Source organism: Condylostylus longicornis, unplaced genomic scaffold (assembly GCF_029603195.1).
Source record: "Condylostylus longicornis isolate FDR11 unplaced genomic scaffold, ASM2960319v2 ptg000013l, whole genome shotgun sequence".
Lineage (NCBI taxonomy): Eukaryota > Metazoa > Arthropoda > Insecta > Diptera > Dolichopodidae > Condylostylus > Condylostylus longicornis.
Window position 1 is genome coordinate 16,255,685 of NW_026577982.1, and position 21,918 is coordinate 16,277,602.

A 21,918-nucleotide genomic window follows, 5' to 3' on the forward strand; every position below is an offset into this window, starting at 1 on the left:
ATTGGCAATATTTAAAATAGTCTAGAAACCCGTTCACTACAAAAAAAATTAATTGTAGATTTAGGTAACAAAGATGTTTGTTTTTTTATCACAAAAATAAATAATAAATTCTATTACATGAATACAGGAAAAATTGATGTAAATTGATGAATTGTTTCACATTTAGGTCTTTGATAATTTGCAAAACCCAATTTCAAATTTTCCAAAAATATTCCAAACTATAAATGAGAAACTTCACTTTCTGTTTCAATTTTACTTTCTTTCGGATCATTAATATTTTTCGATGTAGTAGGTTCCAATATAACATTCTTTCTTTCCAAATTTCCATTTCCAAACACCCAATTTTCAATTATTATGATTGGTGATTCGAAAGCTAAAACTATTATAACAGTAATACATAATGTTATTCCAAAACAAGCCCAAAACATAAATATCTATCAAAATAGAGAAAAAGGAAAAACGAATTCAGTTAAGCTGAAAACAAAATTCAAATTATACTTTACAGTTTCCATATCCGAAAAATTCTGCTCTACTTTATAATTTCCGTACCAAACCATTTGTACTGTCAAGTGACTCAGATAAATTCCATAAGATAAACGAGCAATAGGTTGCCATATACCAAAAGTCAAAATTTTATTTATAAAACCTCCGAAGCCGTGATGGCAAGCAAAAATAACCCATGACAATGCGATAGCCCATGCAAAACGACTAAATGGTTCGTAAATAGCTCCTTCAATTGTTGTCATGCCAGATTCTGGCTGCTTGCTTGATCTGTGATAGGGTCCAAATAAAATTACTGCAAAAAGTGATAAACAACATAACCATCCAGTCATGATTTTAAATTTCGATAGTTTCATCTTTTTATTTCGATATTGATATAAATAATAGCCTAGTAATACACCAACTAAATACGCCGAAACTCTTGCATGTGTTGCGTAATAAATATATTTTTGCTTTGTTAAATCGTTGTCGTTGCTAAAATCAGAAAAAAATATAGATTTACCAGTATAAATAAGTATGTATCAATTTTAAGTATTTTTATGTGTAAATATTTTACTTTAATTCAAAAATAATTCAAATATGATATAAATTTAAAATTAAATTAATATAATTAAAAATTTGTTATTACATATGTAATTTGCAATTATATAATATTATGTATTCATATTTTAAAGACTTGATTTAATTTTTAATGTTTTTTTGACTTACAATTCCAAGAACAAATAATGGTAATCCCTACTCATCCACTCTGCAAAAACATAACCCATTGATGCCTGTATGCAAATAATTATAGGTAAAAATGCTATTTTACCCCATTTCCACAGGGGCCATAAAATTAAAGGAGATAAAATATAAAGTTGTGTATCTACACATAAATACCATGAATGACCAAAACACTAGAAATGCATAAATAAATGAAATTAAAATGAATAATTCTTTAAAAGATAGTTTTTTTTACTAATTTGTCGCCATGTACATAATTAGCGACATAGAGTAACGTTGACCACCAATTTTCCTGACAATATTGTTCCACCTGATCGAAATTCCAAAAGGGACCATTTCCGAGATATCTTTGTAAACTGGCTGTAAACAACACCATTGCTGCTAGTAGTGGAGTTAATCTCAAATAACGGTGCAAATACATTTTAAAAACATTTAATTTTCCGTTTCTGCAAATTGCACAATTTTATCAGTACATTGCCAACAATTATAGATTTTCAAGCAACAATTTTATATACATACATATGCAAATTAACTTAAATGGACTCAATCGGTGAACTCAACACAAAGTTTTACTTTTAACACTCAATAAAACATTTTGTTAACATAAATACAACACTAATCATTTATGTACATATATTTATAAAATAACATTTATTTTTATTGTTCAATCAAGTTCACTATACCAAAATAAATTCTTACGTTTTATTTAATGTTTTTAAACCAATCCAGGATACTAAACAGCCACTTAAAAGAAAGAATGAATCTACTGAAAGAACACCATTCAACATTAATAAAGCAAAGGGTGATCGAGCCCACTGTCAATTAAATTGGAAAAGTTATGAAGTAGTGTTTTCAGTACTTTTGAAGTTTTTGTGAACTTTACCAGAATTTAATAGATTATTTTAAATTTACCTCTAAGATATAAATCGCATTTATACTTGTTACAAAGTTTGAAACGAAATATTGATGACCAAATACCACCCAAATTATAGATAAACTTCGTATGCCATTTAAACATTCGATAACATTTGGGTTACGTTTTGAAGTATCTTGAATCTGGAACAATTTCCTACCATTTGTAACAATTGAAAAAGCTGTTAAGATTTTTATTGGTTTTTCTAAAATATTCAGAAAGGCGTGTTAAAAAATTTATATGGACTATTATATATAATGTTAGGTTTGATTTACTTCCATAAGATGAAGTTGTATAATCATAAGCTGAACTTATTAACATCAAAAACCCAATAAAAGAGAAAAATGAACTAAAAAAAAAAGAATGTATAAATATTTTTTTGAATTTTTTTTTAAAATTTAGTTATACGCTAACATTTATTTAGTTGTACATTTATTTAGTTTAGTATAGAGATTAAAAGTACATTTGGGGTTTCTATCATAGCATATTTAGTAATATAATATATGTCATCTTTAAAATCTAATGGGCTCCCCCAGATTTCAAGTTATAAACCGAATGTACCACTTGATATTCTGTCAGTTAATAAACCCAAAGAGATACAACTCCACGTATTTTATAGTAAGAATCACACATATTTTTAAATTTGTCATTAGGAAAACGAATTTAAAGATGGTTTTAATCATACTTACTACAATTTAATTATATTGAGATATAAACAAAAATTATGTTAATTAAAGTTGATCTCTTATTATGTTTCGGTATTAGTATTACTCATATTCGCTTATCAGTACTGTAGCGTTAAATGTGATTGACATCATAGGTATTATAATTGTTTTTTAAAAATTATTATTATCAGACATCTAATTTTGATATTATTTAAAATTAAAAGAAAAGCAATACAATATCGCCAACGATTATATTGTGTTTGTAGTAAAATAATAAGGCCCGAAAATTCCAAACTCTTTTGCAAGTTTAATTTTTTTTTAATAGACTTTTTTTAAAATTTAATAAATTATTTTATAACAGGTTCCAGTAGTATGTGATTCACGAATAATTAAAAAGAAAAAAAAAACTAAAACAAGTGAAGGAAGACTTCAAAATTAAATCAAGTAAAGAAGTTAAGTTTGGTATGTAACGAAATTTAATACCGTCCTGCTTATATAATGTGTATAATATACTTAGGAATCGAATACGAGAAAAATCTACATTGAAAACTCTATTTCTTAATGTCAAATAAGTATCTTATTATGAGTATATACAAATACTCATAATAATTAATTATTTACTTATAATGTTAGTATACCCTTTAAATACTTTCATACTTACATAGCTACAATATCTACAGTTCTATAGGAAGGAACTAATTTGGTTTTACATGTTGATGATTGAATTATTGGCTTTTCTTTATCTAATGTTATTCCCACCTGTTGTAACAGATTTCTTAGAGCATCGTCTGCTAAAGTTGTTCTGCAAGATTTTGGTACACAAACAGCAATTTTCAAATCTAAAAGTATAAACATTTTTTCATTTAAAGTATGTGTTAAAAAACATTTTTAATATAATTTAAAAAAAAATTACTTTTGATTGCATTTAGTTCTTCGCCCCAACCTATTCTGGGCTCAAATTTCGGGACCACTATCGGTTTCCAACCTCCTATTAAATCTGCTAATGAAAGCTCAGCAAAACAATACTTTCCCTCCAACAATTGTTCAGTTTCTTGGTTTATCATTTCTGAAATTCCTATGCATTCTTCAAAATTTCCTACATCAGTTAAATGTCCAACTAGAATTCCGGTCGGTATTTTACCCCATGAATCAATAACTGTATATAAAAATGAATGTCATATTTTTCAATTGTTTAGTGTAAAAATAACATTTTATACATACATACATACATATATAAATATATTTTATGCTTAAGTCTTAAAGACATGCGATCATATATAGCACAAACGATATAATATGCCACATTTAAAAGCCAGATTTTACCGAGAAGCAACTCGATTGTTTAAGTAATTAAAGTTTATTTAAGTTTATATTACTTAATTAAGTTTCAAATTCAAAATTCAGTTTCTTAAATGTTCTTTATTACCTTATCTACTTTATTACCTTTATAAGCCCATAACTGTCCGGTTAATATTCCGTTTCTGATTGCAGTCAGTTCGCTTTCACACAATTCATCATTTTTACTATTAGTTGAATTTAATTTATTTATATTTATGTTTTTAGTTGAAATATCGTAAAATTTAAATCCTAGCGATTCATTAAAAATTTGATTATTTAAATGTAACTTTAAATTATTATTGCTATTAAATTCTGCTAATATTCTTTTATTTAAAATTAAATTAACAGTAAAAAATAAAATTAATTTATTCATTGTATAACAATAATATTGAATTATTTCCTTCAAGTTTTAAATTAAAACTGGAAAAATATTTTTTTTTCTGTATTTTTCGATTGGACTTTTTATTTTTGGCATTGTAAATTAACTTTTGTGTAATTTATTTAGTTTTTTTTATTATAATATTTTAAAGATTAGATTAAAAGACTTTAGGTTAGACCATTCTTATCATTTTTATCAAGAATAAAAATTAACTGATTTAATTGTTATAATTGTAAGACTGGCTACTTAATTATACAAAAAATACAAAAAGGTGTATTTATATTTTGAAGATATTAAAAGGTGTATGAATTATGAAATTATGATTGCCGGTTAAAGTAATAAATACTACCTTTGCCAATTTAGCTAATCAATTTTTAATATTGGCAATTCAAGAGCTCAACTACTTTATATTACTCGTTTCATCTATTCGCACAGTCATCGAAATAGAGCAATTACATATAAAAATTTCAGGTTACTATTATTTAGTATTTAAAAGTATCAAACTGTTCGGACAATCTACGCAATCAAAATAACTTTAACATAACACTTTCCATAAGTCCAAAATTTTTCAAATGACTTTCAATTTTTTCAGTTTTCTATTAGTTTTAACAAGAGCAAAATAAAATAATCTTTTCTAAAGTTTTTATTAGTTGAATTAGTTGAATTTATTATTTCAATATAATGGAAATAGCACCAATTTTAAAAATTTTAACAAGCAATATAAATGCTTAACAGAATTTTTTAAATTCTACATTTTCCAGTAGCTGACATACATATGTAAGTATTGCGAGAATCTTCCCGCTTTTATTAATACGATCTTTTTTGGTATTAAAATCCTTGTTAACTTCTCTGCTGAACCTCTTTAATAAAATTGCTTTCAATTTCAATGATAGGTAATTAAAACCTGAACTAATGCTAAGCCAAACTCTTTCTAAAACTTATATACCTAACATTTTGTTAAATAGGTTTGATATACGCGCAGAATTTTTTTAACGTTTATATTATTATTATTTATTCAGCACCTCACTTTCACACTTATTGCATGAAAATGATTTATTAAATTATTTAGATTTATGAAAATTTCTTTGATTTAAGTAACGAATCCCTTTCTTCCGAATTTAAAAGTTGTATATTGTAATACCAATATCTAATATTGTTTAAGCCCATAATAATTAAATTCTTAAAACTTCCAAATTAATTCTGATTGTCATGGTGCTTATCATTTTGAAATAAAAAAATCGTAGTTTTTATATGAAAATTAAAAATTCCAGAAAATCGGAATTTCATAGCATTCTAAATTTTAATGACAAAAAATGTTTTACACTTTACAAAAGTATTATAATACGAGTAAATGTACACATAATATGGAAAATTACAGTGGAGTAGTTATCTTATCAAGAGAACCTTTTAAAATTTTTTAAACTTTCTCATATTTTGTATCACTATTAAGAGCATCTTCACTAATTTTAGTATTGGGATCTTCTTTGGTATTGTATTTCTTGTCTTTGACTTCACTCCCTCTTTTGAATAACACTTTTTCAATTCCAATGATAGGTGATTCAAAACTTAAAGTCAATAAAGTCGCTATGCATAATGTGAAACCAAAATCTCCCCAAAATTTATACATCTGAAAATATATAAAACAACATGTATATGATTCATGCGTTATCATAAAATTTAGTTTATATAGGACGAACCGTGTATCATTAACACAAATTTTATTAAAATCATGCACATATTTACCACATCAAAATTTGAGAAATATTTATCATGTTTTGTATTCGCGTTCACCAGATATTGTATTGGAAAATGTACAATATAAATTGAATAAGTTAACCGAGAAAATGGTTCCCAAATTGTCCAAGATAAAAAAGAATTTATCATTCCACCATATCCTTTATGACATGCAAATACGATCCAAGCCAATGCGATGGACCAAGATGTTCTTGAGAATGCTTCGTAAAAAGAACTTTCAATTTTTGTTGGATTACCACCACCTTCGCGTACGCGATTGTATGGGCCAATTATTACAGCTAATATTATAGCTATGCTGACGAACCAACCACAGAATACAACAACCTAAAATACATATTTGTACAATTGTTTGTAAGTAAATTTCGAATTATTTGAAATTATATAATTATTAGATGAGGTGAAGGAACTTACGATAAATAAAATATGAGTAAATGCTAGGCAGATATTTTTACAGGCTTACTTTTGGAAGCTTAGTTTTTTTGTTTTTTGTTTCGAACAAAAAATATCCAATCAAAATTCCTATTAGCCAAGGAGCGTATCTCGCATGAGTGGGAACATACGTCATTTTCATTCTTTCCATTGTGAAACTTTAAATATAATAAACATACACGAAGACGTTAGTGCATTTAATTTTGAAATAACACATCAAAAATTTTAATAAATCTAAATTTTTGCAAACTTACAGGAGAGCAGAACTTTTTATTGTAGAAAAATCCCATTTCATGAAAATAGTGAAAACACAGGCATTTGATAATAACGCCAAAATGATTATTGGTAAAATCATTTTTCTACCCCACTTCCACAATGGCAATAAAACTAATGGCGACAGTAAAAATAATTGTGTGTCTACTGCCAAATACCAGGATTGCGGTATACAAATTGTTTGACCTATAGGACCATCCATAACATAATTTTGCACATATATTAATGTAGCCCACCACTTATCCTCGCATGCACTAACTATTGGACCAGCTATGTTTTGTTGCCAAAAAGGACCGTCGCCAATATATTTAACAAAACTTACAGAAAATAGTACAGCAGCTGCAAGTGCTGGTGTCAATCGTAAATAACGATGAATGTACATCATGATTACATTCAATCGTCCTCCACTGAAAATTTAATTGTACAGATTATTGTTCATATAACTCTATGATGTTCATATTATATTTTTCCTTTCGAAGCTTTTAATTCAACTGTAACAGCTAGTAATTAATTTTTTTAGAGTGAAAGTTCGATTTAAAAATTTTATAAAATTTTATGATATTTGATTAAAGCTACGCAATTCTTTCTCTTCTTAGAACTGTAATTCGTATCATACTTACTTTTTCTCCATTTCACGAAAAGCACTCCAAATAACTAGTAAACCACTCAAAAATAAAAATGTATCAACGGATACTGTACCAAATTGTATGAAAACCGAAAAAAATGTTTTAAACCACTAAAATTATAAAATGAGCCAATTAAAGAAGCTTAGAATATTTAAAAATCAATTTTATCAAAACTAATATGAAAAATTTAATACCTCAATAGCATATTGCCCATTTAGAATGCTTATAGTGGAAAAGGTCGCATAGGAATGGCCAAGAACAATCCAAACAATTGATATACACCTTAAACCGTTCAAACATTCGATTACATTGGGAGACTTTTTTGTCGAAATTTTAAATAACTTTTCTCCATTGGTAATTACTGAAAACGCAATCAGTAGATCATTTCCTCTACCTAGGGTAGAATATATACAGACATAATTTAAGTATTATATAATTATTATTCTTCAAAATAAATGAAGAGTATATATGTTTGTATGTATGTACATAAATTGTTATATACCTCCTTGCTTTATGATCAAATAATCGTATAGAGTACTTGCTAACGTAAAAAATGCGACGAGACCAAAAATGATACTAAAAAAACGAATATCTTAATTAAAATGAGATTAAAAGCAAAATTTTGCTTAGTTTATACAATCCTATATAATCAGCAGCATTGAATTCAATAGATTTATTATTAATTTCGCAACTGTGAATTAAAGTTTCATTCGACAGAATTTCTCCTCCGATCAACCTTAAAAGCCTTATCCATACTTCATTAATTTTTTGTGGTGTACAGGTGTCTGGGACACAAATTCCTAATTGGAATCCCATCATGGTTGGAAATGGTCCCGGTGGAATTTCAATGCTAAGATTTAAAGAATTTGTTATAACATCCAACGGTATAACTCCCGTGCAATATTGACCTCTTAAATTTTGAAGACTTGTACTATTAAAATTATGTTCATATTCTAAGCATTGATCAAAATGTCCGATTTCACGCAAATGACCAGACATTATACCGGCTGGTAATTTACCCCATGAATCTAAAACTGATAACAAATAATTATTAAAAAATCATAATATTTGAAATATTGAATGCCTAATTGTATTGATTTTTATTTAAACCAGCAAATTTAAATATTTTAAATTTTTTCATTTGTAAACAACTTTATTTTATTAAAAAGTTTTTATTGTAATAACGCGTTTTTATTTTCCGCTTTTATCATTTGGCGTCTTCAGTTATAATATCAAACGTTAGATTTTTAATCGGACAATGAAAATAATTATTTTATTACCCACTTCAAAATTACACACATGTTTTGTATAATACTTAAGTGTGTTTTTAACACAAAGTATATAAATTTGAGTAGGCTTTTCGATACTAACTTTAATTATATAATACATCAAAGCTTCTTTATATTTTAAAGATAAGAAACTAGCAATACATGTATTAAAATTACTGTCTAAATGGAATGCGAATTCAATAAGAATTTAACTAGTTTTTTGTTTTAAAAAAAATAGCGTTTTAACAGCTGGCACGCTTTACTTGACAAAAGAATATTGCGAATATGTACATACATATGTAAGTTTTATGAATGAAGTTGTTTGAAATATAATTTGTCCACATTGATATTCTGCACTCCAATTCTTTAATTACAAGTTCAACAATAAATTGTACCATTAGAAATTTGGTTCCAGTTTTATATTGCGCGACCACTTATATTTTTAATTAATTTTTTAAATTCACAGTCCTTTTTTTATAAAACAAATTTAATATTCATGAAAAATGTTGTTCATGTTTTAGCTATATTTATTATTTGGTTTTATTTAATTTGATTTTAAAGATTTTATAACTTTTTGATTTAGTTTTACTATAGTTATTTCAAATTTAAAACGAATTGCAATTCACCTCACAAGTTTCTTAAAATGCGACAAGCACATATTTATATTTTTTAAACTACTTATAATATATGCTAATTTTTACAATACAAACTTACGTTTTAACAACCATGGCTCTGGTATTTTCTTTTCCATTATTAACTCGAAAATTTGAGTTAAAACAACATCTAAATGATCATCACATGATGTGTCATTGTAAGGGGAACCCTTTAAATTTTTATTGCTAGCGATTTCATTACTTAGAATTTCATAATTTGTTTTAATTTTATTTTCTCTTAATAATGATTTATTAGCATTTATTAAATTAAAGAAATTAAATTCGGAATTATGCAATGGAAAAAATATTTTTTGAGACAACACAATTTGTAAAAATAATAAAAAAATAAATTGAATAGAAAACATTTTGTAATTCATCAACATTTTCCAATTTATTCCAAAATTATTCGACAAACCACAATGTGAACATATATTGTAAGAGTTAATTGTAATGTTTAAACTAACTGAAACTTATCAATTTCAACTGACTTTTATAAAGTCGGATATGGAAATTATTGATAGATTAATTATCGAATTTGAAGATTATTTTTCATTTTGATAATTTAATATAATTAATTACTTTTTTTCTGGTAATCTTTTGTAGTCGTTTTATTTCGTCACAATAGGCAAAACAAGCCACAGCACTTAAAAGCCGCCCAATAAATTTGACAAAAACTTCTTTAAAGCTTTTCACTTATTTCGAAAACTTTTTTGTGACTTTATCCATACTTTTATATAAGTTCTTTTACATTTAAGTAAATATGTAAATACTTACATATTTACTGAAAAAATTTTATTGACGATTTATTTAAATTAATTTACGGCAAATTTAAAAATTTGAAATCTCAAGGAAAGAGATTGCACAATGTTAATTTGGTGCGATCTCTAACATAGTATTAATCAACATTTTTTCCCCTGTCTTCATAAAAAATTTAAAAACAAATACATACATGTGTATATATATATATGTATGTAATGAACATTTTTTTTTCTAATAATTGTGAATTAAAAAAAAATTTATTAATCGAAGTTGATTTTGGAAAACAGTGGCAATATTTTTAACTAATCTGATAATTTAAATATCTGATAATGAACAAAAAAAAAATTATAAACAGTTCTCATTTATTTTATTTGATTAAAAATATGAAAATTTATTAAAACGGAATTCTTTTACGGAGTTTCTCTTGTATTGTTACAGTTTTGATTGTGACCAATATTATTCTTTCCGTTTAAAACTACAGTACTTTCCCGCTTAAATATAATTTTCTCAATTTCAATTATTGGACACTCAAAACCAAGCGCCAGAAGAAGTGCAATACTTAGAGTAAATCCAAAGTCACCCCAAAATTTGTAAATCTAAAAATTATTTCATTTAAATTTTATTTAAATTTTAGTTACCAACCCTCTTCTATTACATACCACACTAAAATTAGAAAAATATTGATCGTGTTTTGTATTTCCTGCTATAACATATTGAAATGCCAAATGAACAATATAAATGCTGTAAGTTATTCGTGAAAAAGGTTGCCAGAAGGGCCATGACAAGAAATCATTTATTATTCCCCCATAACCTTTGTGACACGCAAATACAATATAACTTAACGCAATTGTCCATGATGTTCTACTAAAAGCTGCATATGAAGCACTTTCTACTTTTGTTGGGTATCCTCCACCTTCCCTTACTCGATTAAATGGAGCGATGACTATACTCAACAGAATACCAATACTCAACATCCACGCAATTGAAGCCATGATCTAAAAAAACAATCATTATTTAAAAGTAATTTAACTTAAAGCATAAAATAAGGTTTGAAGTGCTATCTACTATACATTAATTTATTCCTAACTATAATTAAATATGGTTATCTTATAGAAAATATACCTTCGACATTTTGAATTTTTTATTTTTATTTTCAAACAGAAAATATCCAACTAAAAATCCAATTAACCATGGTGCATATCTTGTATGTGTTGGAACATATGTGAGCTCAAAACTGTTATCACTCATCCAGCTTAATGTAGAAATTTAAAATATTTTTTAGAGAAAATTTTTCCAATAACATGTATACTATTATTTTACCCTGTTTTAGATTTTATAGTAGAAAAATCATATTTCATAAAAATTGTGAAAATGCACGCTATTGATAATAGAGCTAAAAATATCAACGGAATAATCATTTTTCTACCCCATTTCCATAATGGTATCAAGAGCAATGGTGATAAAAAATATAATTGTGTGTCCACACCCAAATACCATGTCTGCGGTAAGCAAATGCCTCCTTCTAATTTATAATTTTGTATATAAAGCAACGTAACCCACCAATTTCTCTCACATGACTGTATTAGTGATTTCTTAACAGTTTGTTGCCAAAATGGACCATTTCCAATATATTTTACGAAACTTACGCAAAACAGTACAGCTGCAGCTAGGGCAGGCGTCAATCTTAAATAGCGATGCACGTACATAATTATGATATTTAATTTACCCTTACTGTAAAATATAATGAAGTAGAGTTAAGTAAAAATCCTCTTTGCTAAATTTTTTCGAATAAAAAAGTATCAATAACAAAATATACATGTGTACATATGTATATTGGTTTTTTCTTATTCGTACTGATACTGATATAATTTTAATATGTTCAGTTTATTTATTTTTCAAATTTGTCACGAAAAATTAAAAAGTTTTTTCTTATTTTCTAGCTTTTATAATAACAAATTGACTAAATCAGTAAATTTAACGCAAAACAACAAAGTTTTACAAGAAAAACCTTTTTTCCATTTCTCTGAAAGCAGTCCAAGTAAGCAGAAGACCACTTAAAAAAAGGAATGTGTCAACCGATACAGTTCCAAACACCATAAATAGTGCGAAGAAGCTTTTCATCCACTGAAATAACATTAAATTAAAAAAAAATATCTATCTTTGCTTAAAAATATTTTAAATTATGTAGAACTAAGAAAAATTTACATCTAGAGCATCCAAACCATTGACGAGATTTGAATTAAAAAATGTCATATAAGAGTGTCCAAGTACAATCCAAACAATAGTGATACACCTTATACCGTTTAAACAGTCAATTGTATTTGGAGATTTCGTTGTAGAGATTTTGAAAAGTTTTTCACCATTCGAAATTATCGAAAACGAAATTAGAAGACTGTTTGGCTTTCCTGTCGGAAAAAAAAACTTTATTAAAAGGCCGTAAATTTATAAATTATAAATTATATTACAAAATTTATGCTTAAAGGACTTACTGATCACATTTTTACAAGAATGTTCTATATATTTTGTTATATTTTATCATAATATATATAATTATCTTGTAAGTGCTTCAAATAAAGCTCAGCAACAATGTTATTCTCAGCAATATAACATAAAACTTTTATGATATAACTAACAATATCATAAGGCTAATTAAAGTGATTAAGAAATACGTTTTCAACACAACTATGTTGAATAGGAAGTAAAATTCATTCAGAAATAGCAATTGAGTGACAAATACAATCGATTAAAGAAAACTTGTAAACATCAAAATACTCTTTGTTCTAATACATTATTTTGAACAAAAATGAGAACTGTAATTTTGAAAAAGCACCAATATATTAAATATTTCCAGTTCGCAAGATAAACTTACAAATGTCGCCGAGTCTTTATTATTTTCAACTTACATATACCTCCTATTACCGTTTCCCCACTTAACGTTTTTTTCCTCGCTTAACGTAGCTCTGTTTTTTTTTTAAAAAAGCTAAGAGGTGCATTTAATCGCATTACTTCAGCGTTTGAAAAATTTAAAAAATGTTATTATGTTTAAAAAGATCAAAAAACGATACAATTAAGGTTTGGAATTTTATCACGTGAATATAAGAACATCTACGAGACAAATTAAACATCTATACAAAGATCTATAGAGAATTGGTTTTAATCTAAGAGTACGACAAAGATTTTGTAATATACATAATATATAAAAACAGTCATGTGATTTTGTGCTAGTCAAACTTCTGTTATATAATAAAAAACCTTACTTACATAACGTTATAGGAGGCATTACTACATGTTGAAACATTAGTACAATTATCATTAAAGCAACAAATTCCTCAACTCTGGTAGAAATACAATATAGCTGATATTGAGATTATTAATACATACATATTTTTATAAACTTACTTTTATATTTTCTTCTAAAATAGTCGTAAATAGTGCTAGACACCATAGGAAGGCCAACAAAAGTAAAAATAACACTGCAAAAGAAATACATGACGTTTAACTGATTTATGTTGAAAACTATTATACAGCAAAAATTGAATTTTTTATTACATTATTATTTTATTATTTTTCTTCACTTACAGTGCTACATAATCAGCTACAGTAAACTTAACATGTTCATTTGTTACACATTCACTAACAAGGGTTCCATTGATATTCTGTTTTCCAGTTATTAATTTCAAAATTGATATCCATAAATCATTTAAAATTTGTGGTTCACAAGTACTTGGAAGACAAAATCCTACTTGTAATCCTGTTTTTGATGCCATCTCTAAATCAATATTGAGAGCCTCTTTTATAAGCTCTAATGGTATTGAGCCAGTACAGTATTGTCCTTTGAACATTCCTAAATTCTTTTCTTTAAATATATGTTCTATTTTAAGACATTGATCAAATTGACCTAGCTCACGCATATGACCAGATAATAATCCAGCTGGCAGTTTACCCCATGAATCGAATACTATAGAAAAATGTAGCTAAAGTGAATTACTAAATTTATAGATTTTTTGAGATTAACATGAATAGAAAATACAAAACATAGAAAATGTTTTGAATTTTTTTTAATTATTATGGTGTATTGAATAAAGTTTTTCGTCATATTTACTTACATTGCAAAATCCAAAATTCTGGAATTTGGCCATTCACAATTGAATTCCTCACTTGATTTTCAATTTCTTTTAAATGCAAATCACATAATGTTTTATTATAGAATAGCACAAGACTTTCTTCAATATTATTAAAATTATTTTCAATAAAAGCATTATTATAATCATGTTTATTATGATTTCTAATTAAATTTTTCGATTTTATCAAATATTGTTCAATAGAACTAAGTAAGCTTAAATCGAGGCTCTGTCCCGGAAAAAGTAACTGTTGACATAATATATTTTGTGCATAAAACTCAAAAAAAATTAAAATTAATACACAAAATTTTGATACTTTTTGCACTGAAAACATTTTAAATTTTTTCTAAATATGTAAATATGTGTTTATATCATAAAATAGAGATATCTAATTATTTTAGTTAATTAAAAAAATTTACTAAAAATTGGAAAAGTTTTTAACAGCATTTAATAATTATAATAGTTAATTTAATTTAATAACAAACTGATTTTTGCTTTACTTCTGTAAAACTGATTGAAAATAAAGAATTAAGTTTTTATAGTTTTAAGTATTGAATTATAGTTTTAAGAGTACTTTAATATAGATAATAAATTTGTAATTATTATTTATAATCATTTAATGATGGGTATAAAAAACGCAGTTACATTAGCAATGAAGTTTCGATAACACCACTGACACTTTAGTTTTATCACATGTGAAGAATTTTTTAGTAATTCGATGCACTTCAATTAATAGATTACCACTGAATTCCAAGATTGTCTTTTTATATATACAAAGAAAGAATCGACCTAAACAATGTTTTTGGCCATGTCTGACAATAGTATAATCTAACGGTTTAATTCATTAAAGGAATCATGAAAATTTTGCTGGGTCAGTTGTTTGACATGTAACAGTTAAATACCTATGTAACATACTCCATTATAAGATCATTATTTAAAACGAAGCAGCATAACTTTAGTGGAATAGAAGATGGGTGGTAGAATAACTGACAAAAATTAACATGCAGCCAATTTTTAACTTAAAAGTTCTACAATTCTTAAGTAGCTTAAATACATCATATTCCTTTGCAATTTAATAGCAAAAGTCCATATAAACTTAATACTATTTAAAAATAAAAAAGGTTCTGAGTTAAAGTATATTGATTCCTAAACTTTCGAACACCTTTTTGTCATTTCTAGTAAAAAATGATTTACTAGAAAAAATAATTAACTTGATAGAATTTATTAAAAGATCTTGAACATTTTAAAATAACGATACACTCAATATACACAGATATTATTATATTTTGTAGCACACACTTATTTCTTGCATATTTACAGCTATTTGGGACAAAAATTTTATATGTATGTAAATATCTGACGCACAGAAAATTGTTATAGTCATATTTTACTATATTCCAACTTTTTCATGACGAGACATTTTTTATGATGTGAAATCCAAAAATGTTATTATTAAACGTAATTACAGAGCTTAATCATAATTACCTTTTAGATAATAAAAAACAATACAAGTCCAGTTTAATTATTTTTAGTCATTAAATAATTATTGGAAGATTATCCAATAAATATTTAAGATAAAGTTATCTTATGTAAACATTAAAATAATTGATCATTTTTGATTATTTTATTGTATTCAGTAGTCCCTATAAATTAAAGTTATTAATCAAAATTCAATTTAATCTGGTTTACGATAATAAATATGCATGTAATATAGATTATTTCTATACAATTTTAGAATATAAAATTATATATATAACGTTTAATTCATTAAATGGTCAATAATAAATAAATTCGAATTTCCCTGAGCTACATTCACAATATGTTATCTAAAGTAAAATTTCAATAAAATTATAAAAAAATAAACCTAATTGTAACAATGTATGTACACACACATTATATTTTTATTGTTAATCAATTTCAGATGAAAGTGAATGAAACAAATTTAAATTTAATATCTTAATTTCTAATTTAGGATCAAACAACAATTATTTGTACATCTTTTAAATGGCTATACTCATACGATTCACAGATCTTTTCATTGTTCTGAAATTACTCTGATTCCAGCCCAGTATCTTAAGAACTTATTATTACTTTTTTGAATGAAAAATTATCAACAAACCGGTGTTTGTAAAATTTAAGGACTCTGACTTTAATATTTCTTAAATACATACATATAATTATACTATATTTCACAATTTTATTTTTCAATATTACAAAAGAAGAAATAAAAGGATTGCAGAAATTACAATTAAAAATTAAACTTAAGACAACATTTTTCTATTTAGTATAATTTAAGACATAACATTTTTCTCTAAAATAATTTAAATTTAGTTCTGTTACAGTATGAGATGCATCTTTACTCTACATTATTCTTTTTTAAACCATATAAATCTGTGTTTGATTCTGATTTCTTGCTATCTGCATTTTTTCTCTTTGTACCAAATATAACTTTTTCCATCTGTAAAATTGGAAGTTCAAATGCTAAAGTAGCTATAATTGAAACAAACACGGTTAAACCAAAATGGCCCCATATTGTTAATTGCTAAAATAAAAAATATTTTAATTAAATGTAGAATATATCAATAGTCTTAACTTAATTTTATAAACTGAGTTTAAATTTATTTACATACATAGTCATAATCTTTGAAATACATATTGGTTTTTAATCGTCCGAAATTAAGCATTAAAACGAACATATGACATATGTACATACAATATGTTAATCTTCCAAGAACTGTCCAAAAAGAATAGGATAAAAATGAATTTATAATTCCACCATATCCTTTCTGACATGAAAAAACAATCCATGACAAAGCTACAGCCCAACTAAAACGTTTAAACGATTCATAAAATGCTGCTTCTAGTGTTGTCGCTACATCACCATTTTGATACCGTGAATACGGTCCAAAAACAATTGCTAAAATTATAGACACTGACATCAACCATGCAGCAAAATTAAAAATCTAGAAATGTATAACTTTAAATAGTATGAATAAAAGTGCATTTATGAGAATGTACAACTATATTTATATTGTACACAACATACCTTAGGGATTACGAACCGCTTTGATTTATGTGTAAACATGAAGTATCCAAGAACAAATCCTATTACCCATGGTGATGCTCTCGTATGAGTTGCATAATAAATTTTTGATGTATACAAGTCTTTTTCTCTGTTAAAAATTCAAAACTAAATTTAATATAATATTTCAACCATAATCAACTCAGTTTTACCCAGTGCCTTCAACTCGAATCATTGGAAAATTATATATCACGTGTGTCGCAAAACAACATCCAATTGACAATATACATACTACTGCACCTACAGGGTATAAAAATTTGCGTCCCCATCTATAAGTTGGAATTAAAAGCAATGGTGACAACAAATACAGTTGCGTATCTACATCCAAATACCATGTATGTAATAAACACTACAATATCATAAAAATATAATATAATTAAGTTAAATACAATTTAATTGATAAAATCCAATAAGTTCTATTTTGTTTTTTTTTTGCATACTGGTTCATGAGGATTCACATAATTAAAAATATAAAGTAATGTTGTCCACCAATATTTAGTACAATGATCGTGTGAATATGTAGAAATTAAATGCCAATATGGTCCATTACCAAAAAATTTAAATACGCTTAACAAGAACAGGATTGTAGCTCCAATAACAGGTGTTAAACGAATATATCGATGAAAGTACATTAGAGGAATATTTAATTTTCCTTTACTGAAAAATAAATGTAAGATTTATAAATATTTAAATACACAATTGTACTACACCTTTTATGAAGCTCTTTGAAACCCATCCAAGCTACTAGGAATCCACTCAAAAAGAAAAATGAATCAACACAGATATTAGCATTAAAAATTACTTGAGCAAATACTGAAGATTTCCACTACAAACGAACAAAAATTAATAACAAAAACATAGTTTAAATTAAATTTAGTTTAAAACTGTAAGAAGATGGGCATATACATATGTATGTAGGTTAATTGGTAACAATATTTACCGCCAATGAATACTTTACAATTAATAGTGTGACGCAGAAATCCATTAAAAGATGGAGTATCCTATCTAGAATTATCATGATATAATACCATAATGTATGGAAAATAGTAATTTGTGAAAAAATTAGAAAATTCATAGGCAAACAGTCGTAAATTTGGAAGAACAAAAAACTTGGAGCGTGGGCATTGCAGAACACATTTAAAAAATTGAACTAGACTACAGATTATGTTTATGTTATTACTCTTAATGAACATTTCGTCTTCATCCTTTACACTTTAATCAAACTTATTTGATCAATATAAAACGTGTGTCAGCGGTTATATAAAATTTAAGATGGCATTAAAAGAGAAGAACAACATGTGGTTAGAAGGAAATATTTCTACGTACTGTGGCAAAAAGTTTTATTATCAACATATTCTAATTAAATAAATTTGCTTTATGCTATATAATAAATATGTACTTTAAAAACCTACCTCAACAATATCAAACATATTGATAAAAGGTAAAGCAGCACCAAATGCATAAGAATGACCAAATATTACCCACAACATTGATAAACAACGAATTCCATTCAAACATCCGATAATATTATCCGAATTTGGTAGTGATGGTGCAAATAATTTTTTTCCATTTGATAAAATTGAAAATGATGTTAATAAAATTTGTCCCTTCTCTATGTGAAAAATATATACATATGTATTTATTTTGTGAATTTTTAATACAAAAATCAAAAAATATACTTACTATTTAAATGTTGCATTACTAGATCATAAATTGAGCTAAATATCATCATAGCAGCGATAAGTGAGAAAAATGTTCTGAAGCAAGAACAATTTTATATTCGTTATATCAATGCATAAAAAAATATTCTATGTACATAATAAATAATTTTGGACTATGTCCTTACATGGCAATGTAATCAATTTGTTCATATTGAATATCATCAGGATGCTTTCCACAATTCGCAGAGTCAAGAACTACCTCAGTTTCATTCAAATCGATACCGAGTGTATCTTTCAAAAATTTTTTCATCACTCCATCCACAAATTCAGGTTCACATACTTTTGGAAGACACACTCCAATTTGTAATTTTATGTTATTAACAATTTCGGAAATATTTTTAGAAGCTGATTCATTTTGTTTTAATTTGTTATTTATACCTAAGACCATAACTGGTACTTCTCTTAATAAATTTATTTCATTAAGAGATTGTGATACAGGAATAAAATTTTTTAATGGTAAAACTGCAGTGCAATATTTGCCTTTTAAATAATCATTTTCAATTTTTTCATCGCTAATAACCTGCAAACATTGATCGAAATTTCCAAAATTTATAAAATTACCCTTCATAATACCGGAAGGTATTTTACCCCATGAATCAATTACTGCAAAAATTAAAATATCACCAAAATGAAAACTTATTAACAAAAATTGTAAAATAAAAAAAAATTTTTATAATAATATTTCATAATATTTACAAAGAATACACATGGTTTTTTGTATGTGATATGCAAATGAAACCACTTCGAACATAAAATTGAAATTCCAACATTTACTTTACAAAAAATCTCATATAATACGCGTATGTTATTAAAATATTTGTAACTACATAACAAAAAATCTCAAATAAATTCACAAAATAAATTCATATAAATACTTCCGTTGAAATGTAAATAAGAATTTTTTCAATCTTACGTTGTAAAGCCCACTCTTCCCTTTTATTTAATCCTTCTTTAACAGCATTTAAATGTTGTGAACAAATTTCATTTGGCTCAAAATTAACATTTTGATAAAATTCAAAACTTATAAGGTCTTTGAAAGTAATTTCCTTATCTGCACTCGAAAGCTTTAAAAGCGAAAAGCCGAAAATAAAAATTATTAACTTAAATATTTTATGTATTTTCCTCATTTCTGTTTAATAAAAAAAGCGTATAAAAGAATACCGAAGCTCAAACTTAACTAAACTAAAATTTATTTTAAAAAGAACGACAAATTATACTTCTTTTCCTATTTCAATTTGAATAAATCGACATGCATATAAGTGGTACTTATCTAATAATAATCTAAGTATCTATTCGATTACTTAGATTATTATATTAACACTAATTAAACAATTCAGCTAATAATCTAAAATCGTAAATAATCGGTGTTTAAAACAGTACACACAATATTTGCAAATTTAAAAGAACTTTTTTGAAATAAGTTGTTCAGTTTCTACTAAAAAAGCATACCGTATAAAAGTCACCAAAAAATTCATTTTAATGGTAACTGAATGAAAATAATATTCTTTCAAATACAATAACGACATACAAAAAACCAAATGTTTTAATCCCACCGTAAAAGTATTTAAGTATAAGTACTTATAAGTATTTGTATAATAAGTATTTAAAAATAAAAATCACTCTATGCCAATATATGAAGGCTTGGATATTGTGTAAAAACTCTTGCCTATATCTGTAACTATACTTAATCTAGAATAGAGGATTAATCTAAAGTTCAACGTAAGTTGTCAATTGCAAAATTTAATTGAAATATTCTTCCTCCATAACATTTTTTTATTGGCATATATCTGCATTCTTTTATTGAATCTTAAAAATATTTACTAATGTGAAAAATGAAATAAAGAAAATTGAGTAGTAAAGTAAAACTAAACATTTTTACTGTATTAAGATATTTTATTTTATGATATTTATTGAAGCAATTACATTTAAAAATTGTTTATATAATAATTAATAATTAATAATTTTTTATTCCTCTTTCAATTTTCAATTTATAACTATAGCGTTGAAAAACTTTCATGTTTAAATACACTACTTAATTTTGTTTAAACCTTAATTATATATTTACTTTTAAATAAAAGGAACAGAGTATTTATGTTTTCTTTATTTTTAATGTTATTATTAATTATATTTCTAAAATAAAAAAAAATTTGAAATAATAATCGATAAAAATAATTTTTAAAAATTAGTTGCTGCAACAGCAGTTACCACATTTATGCGTTTTAATTTTTTTCTGCTAATATTTGCTTTTTTTTATTAAATAAATTCAAAATAAAAAATTCGAATTTAATTTTAAATAATTAAATTTGTATGTAAGTTTTGAGTAATCAATATTTTGTTTCTTTTTCACATCATGTATTCATTTCAAATAATGATGATCTTATTATACAATATAATACTGCAGATTTTTTATTATACGTAATTGTTTTATAATTTTATTATTTAAAATTTAACTTATTGATTAAATAGTGTTGCTAATGTTCCAACATTTAAGATATGTTTTAAATTTTGATTATTGATTTTTTTAATTAGCCTAATAATATTACATTTTATTCATTAAATTAAAAAAAAAAAAACAAATAGATTCCGAAACAAGCTCGGAATATTTTGAAAATGAAATTATAATATGTAATTTGAATGGATAAGAAAATTATCACAATTAATTATTTTTCAAGTTGCACTCATATAGTTTACAAAAAAAAAAGTAAACACAAA

At 25.6% G+C, this 21,918-nt stretch overlaps 2 protein-coding genes across 2 annotated transcripts; both read right to left on the reverse strand.

Annotated features, from left to right (window-relative positions):
* Positions 1–121: 121 nt before the first annotated feature.
* LOC129605190 (uncharacterized) lies at positions 122–9,706 on the reverse strand. Its single transcript, XM_055514788.1, has 19 exons — positions 9,585–9,706; positions 8,240–8,636; positions 8,105–8,178; positions 7,797–7,996; positions 7,597–7,712; positions 6,958–7,383; positions 6,735–6,861; positions 6,263–6,598; positions 5,943–6,146; positions 4,246–4,432; positions 3,716–3,958; positions 3,464–3,641; positions 2,413–2,486; positions 2,137–2,342; positions 1,924–2,039; positions 1,460–1,670; positions 1,210–1,397; positions 504–975; positions 122–434 (listed from the first exon to the last, which is right to left on the reverse strand). The coding sequence occupies exons 1-19, from the start codon at positions 9,619–9,621 to the stop codon at positions 219–221; spliced, it is 4,008 nt and encodes a 1,335-aa protein (XP_055370763.1). The 5' UTR covers positions 9,622–9,706; the 3' UTR covers positions 122–218.
* Positions 9,707–10,642: 936 nt separating this feature from the next.
* Positions 10,643–20,366, reverse strand: LOC129605191 (uncharacterized). The gene is made up of 19 exons (XM_055514789.1): positions 20,120–20,366; positions 19,332–19,809; positions 19,169–19,242; positions 18,898–19,097; positions 18,196–18,311; positions 17,926–18,142; positions 17,638–17,834; positions 17,450–17,576; positions 17,034–17,366; positions 16,769–16,945; positions 14,389–14,650; positions 13,862–14,240; positions 13,682–13,755; positions 12,488–12,687; positions 12,291–12,406; positions 11,603–12,013; positions 11,405–11,534; positions 10,942–11,277; positions 10,643–10,878 (listed from the first exon to the last, which is right to left on the reverse strand). The coding sequence occupies exons 1-19, from the start codon at positions 20,331–20,333 to the stop codon at positions 10,693–10,695; spliced, it is 4,227 nt and encodes a 1,408-aa protein (XP_055370764.1). The 5' UTR covers positions 20,334–20,366; the 3' UTR covers positions 10,643–10,692.
* Between the last annotated feature and the right edge of the window lie 1,552 nt (positions 20,367–21,918).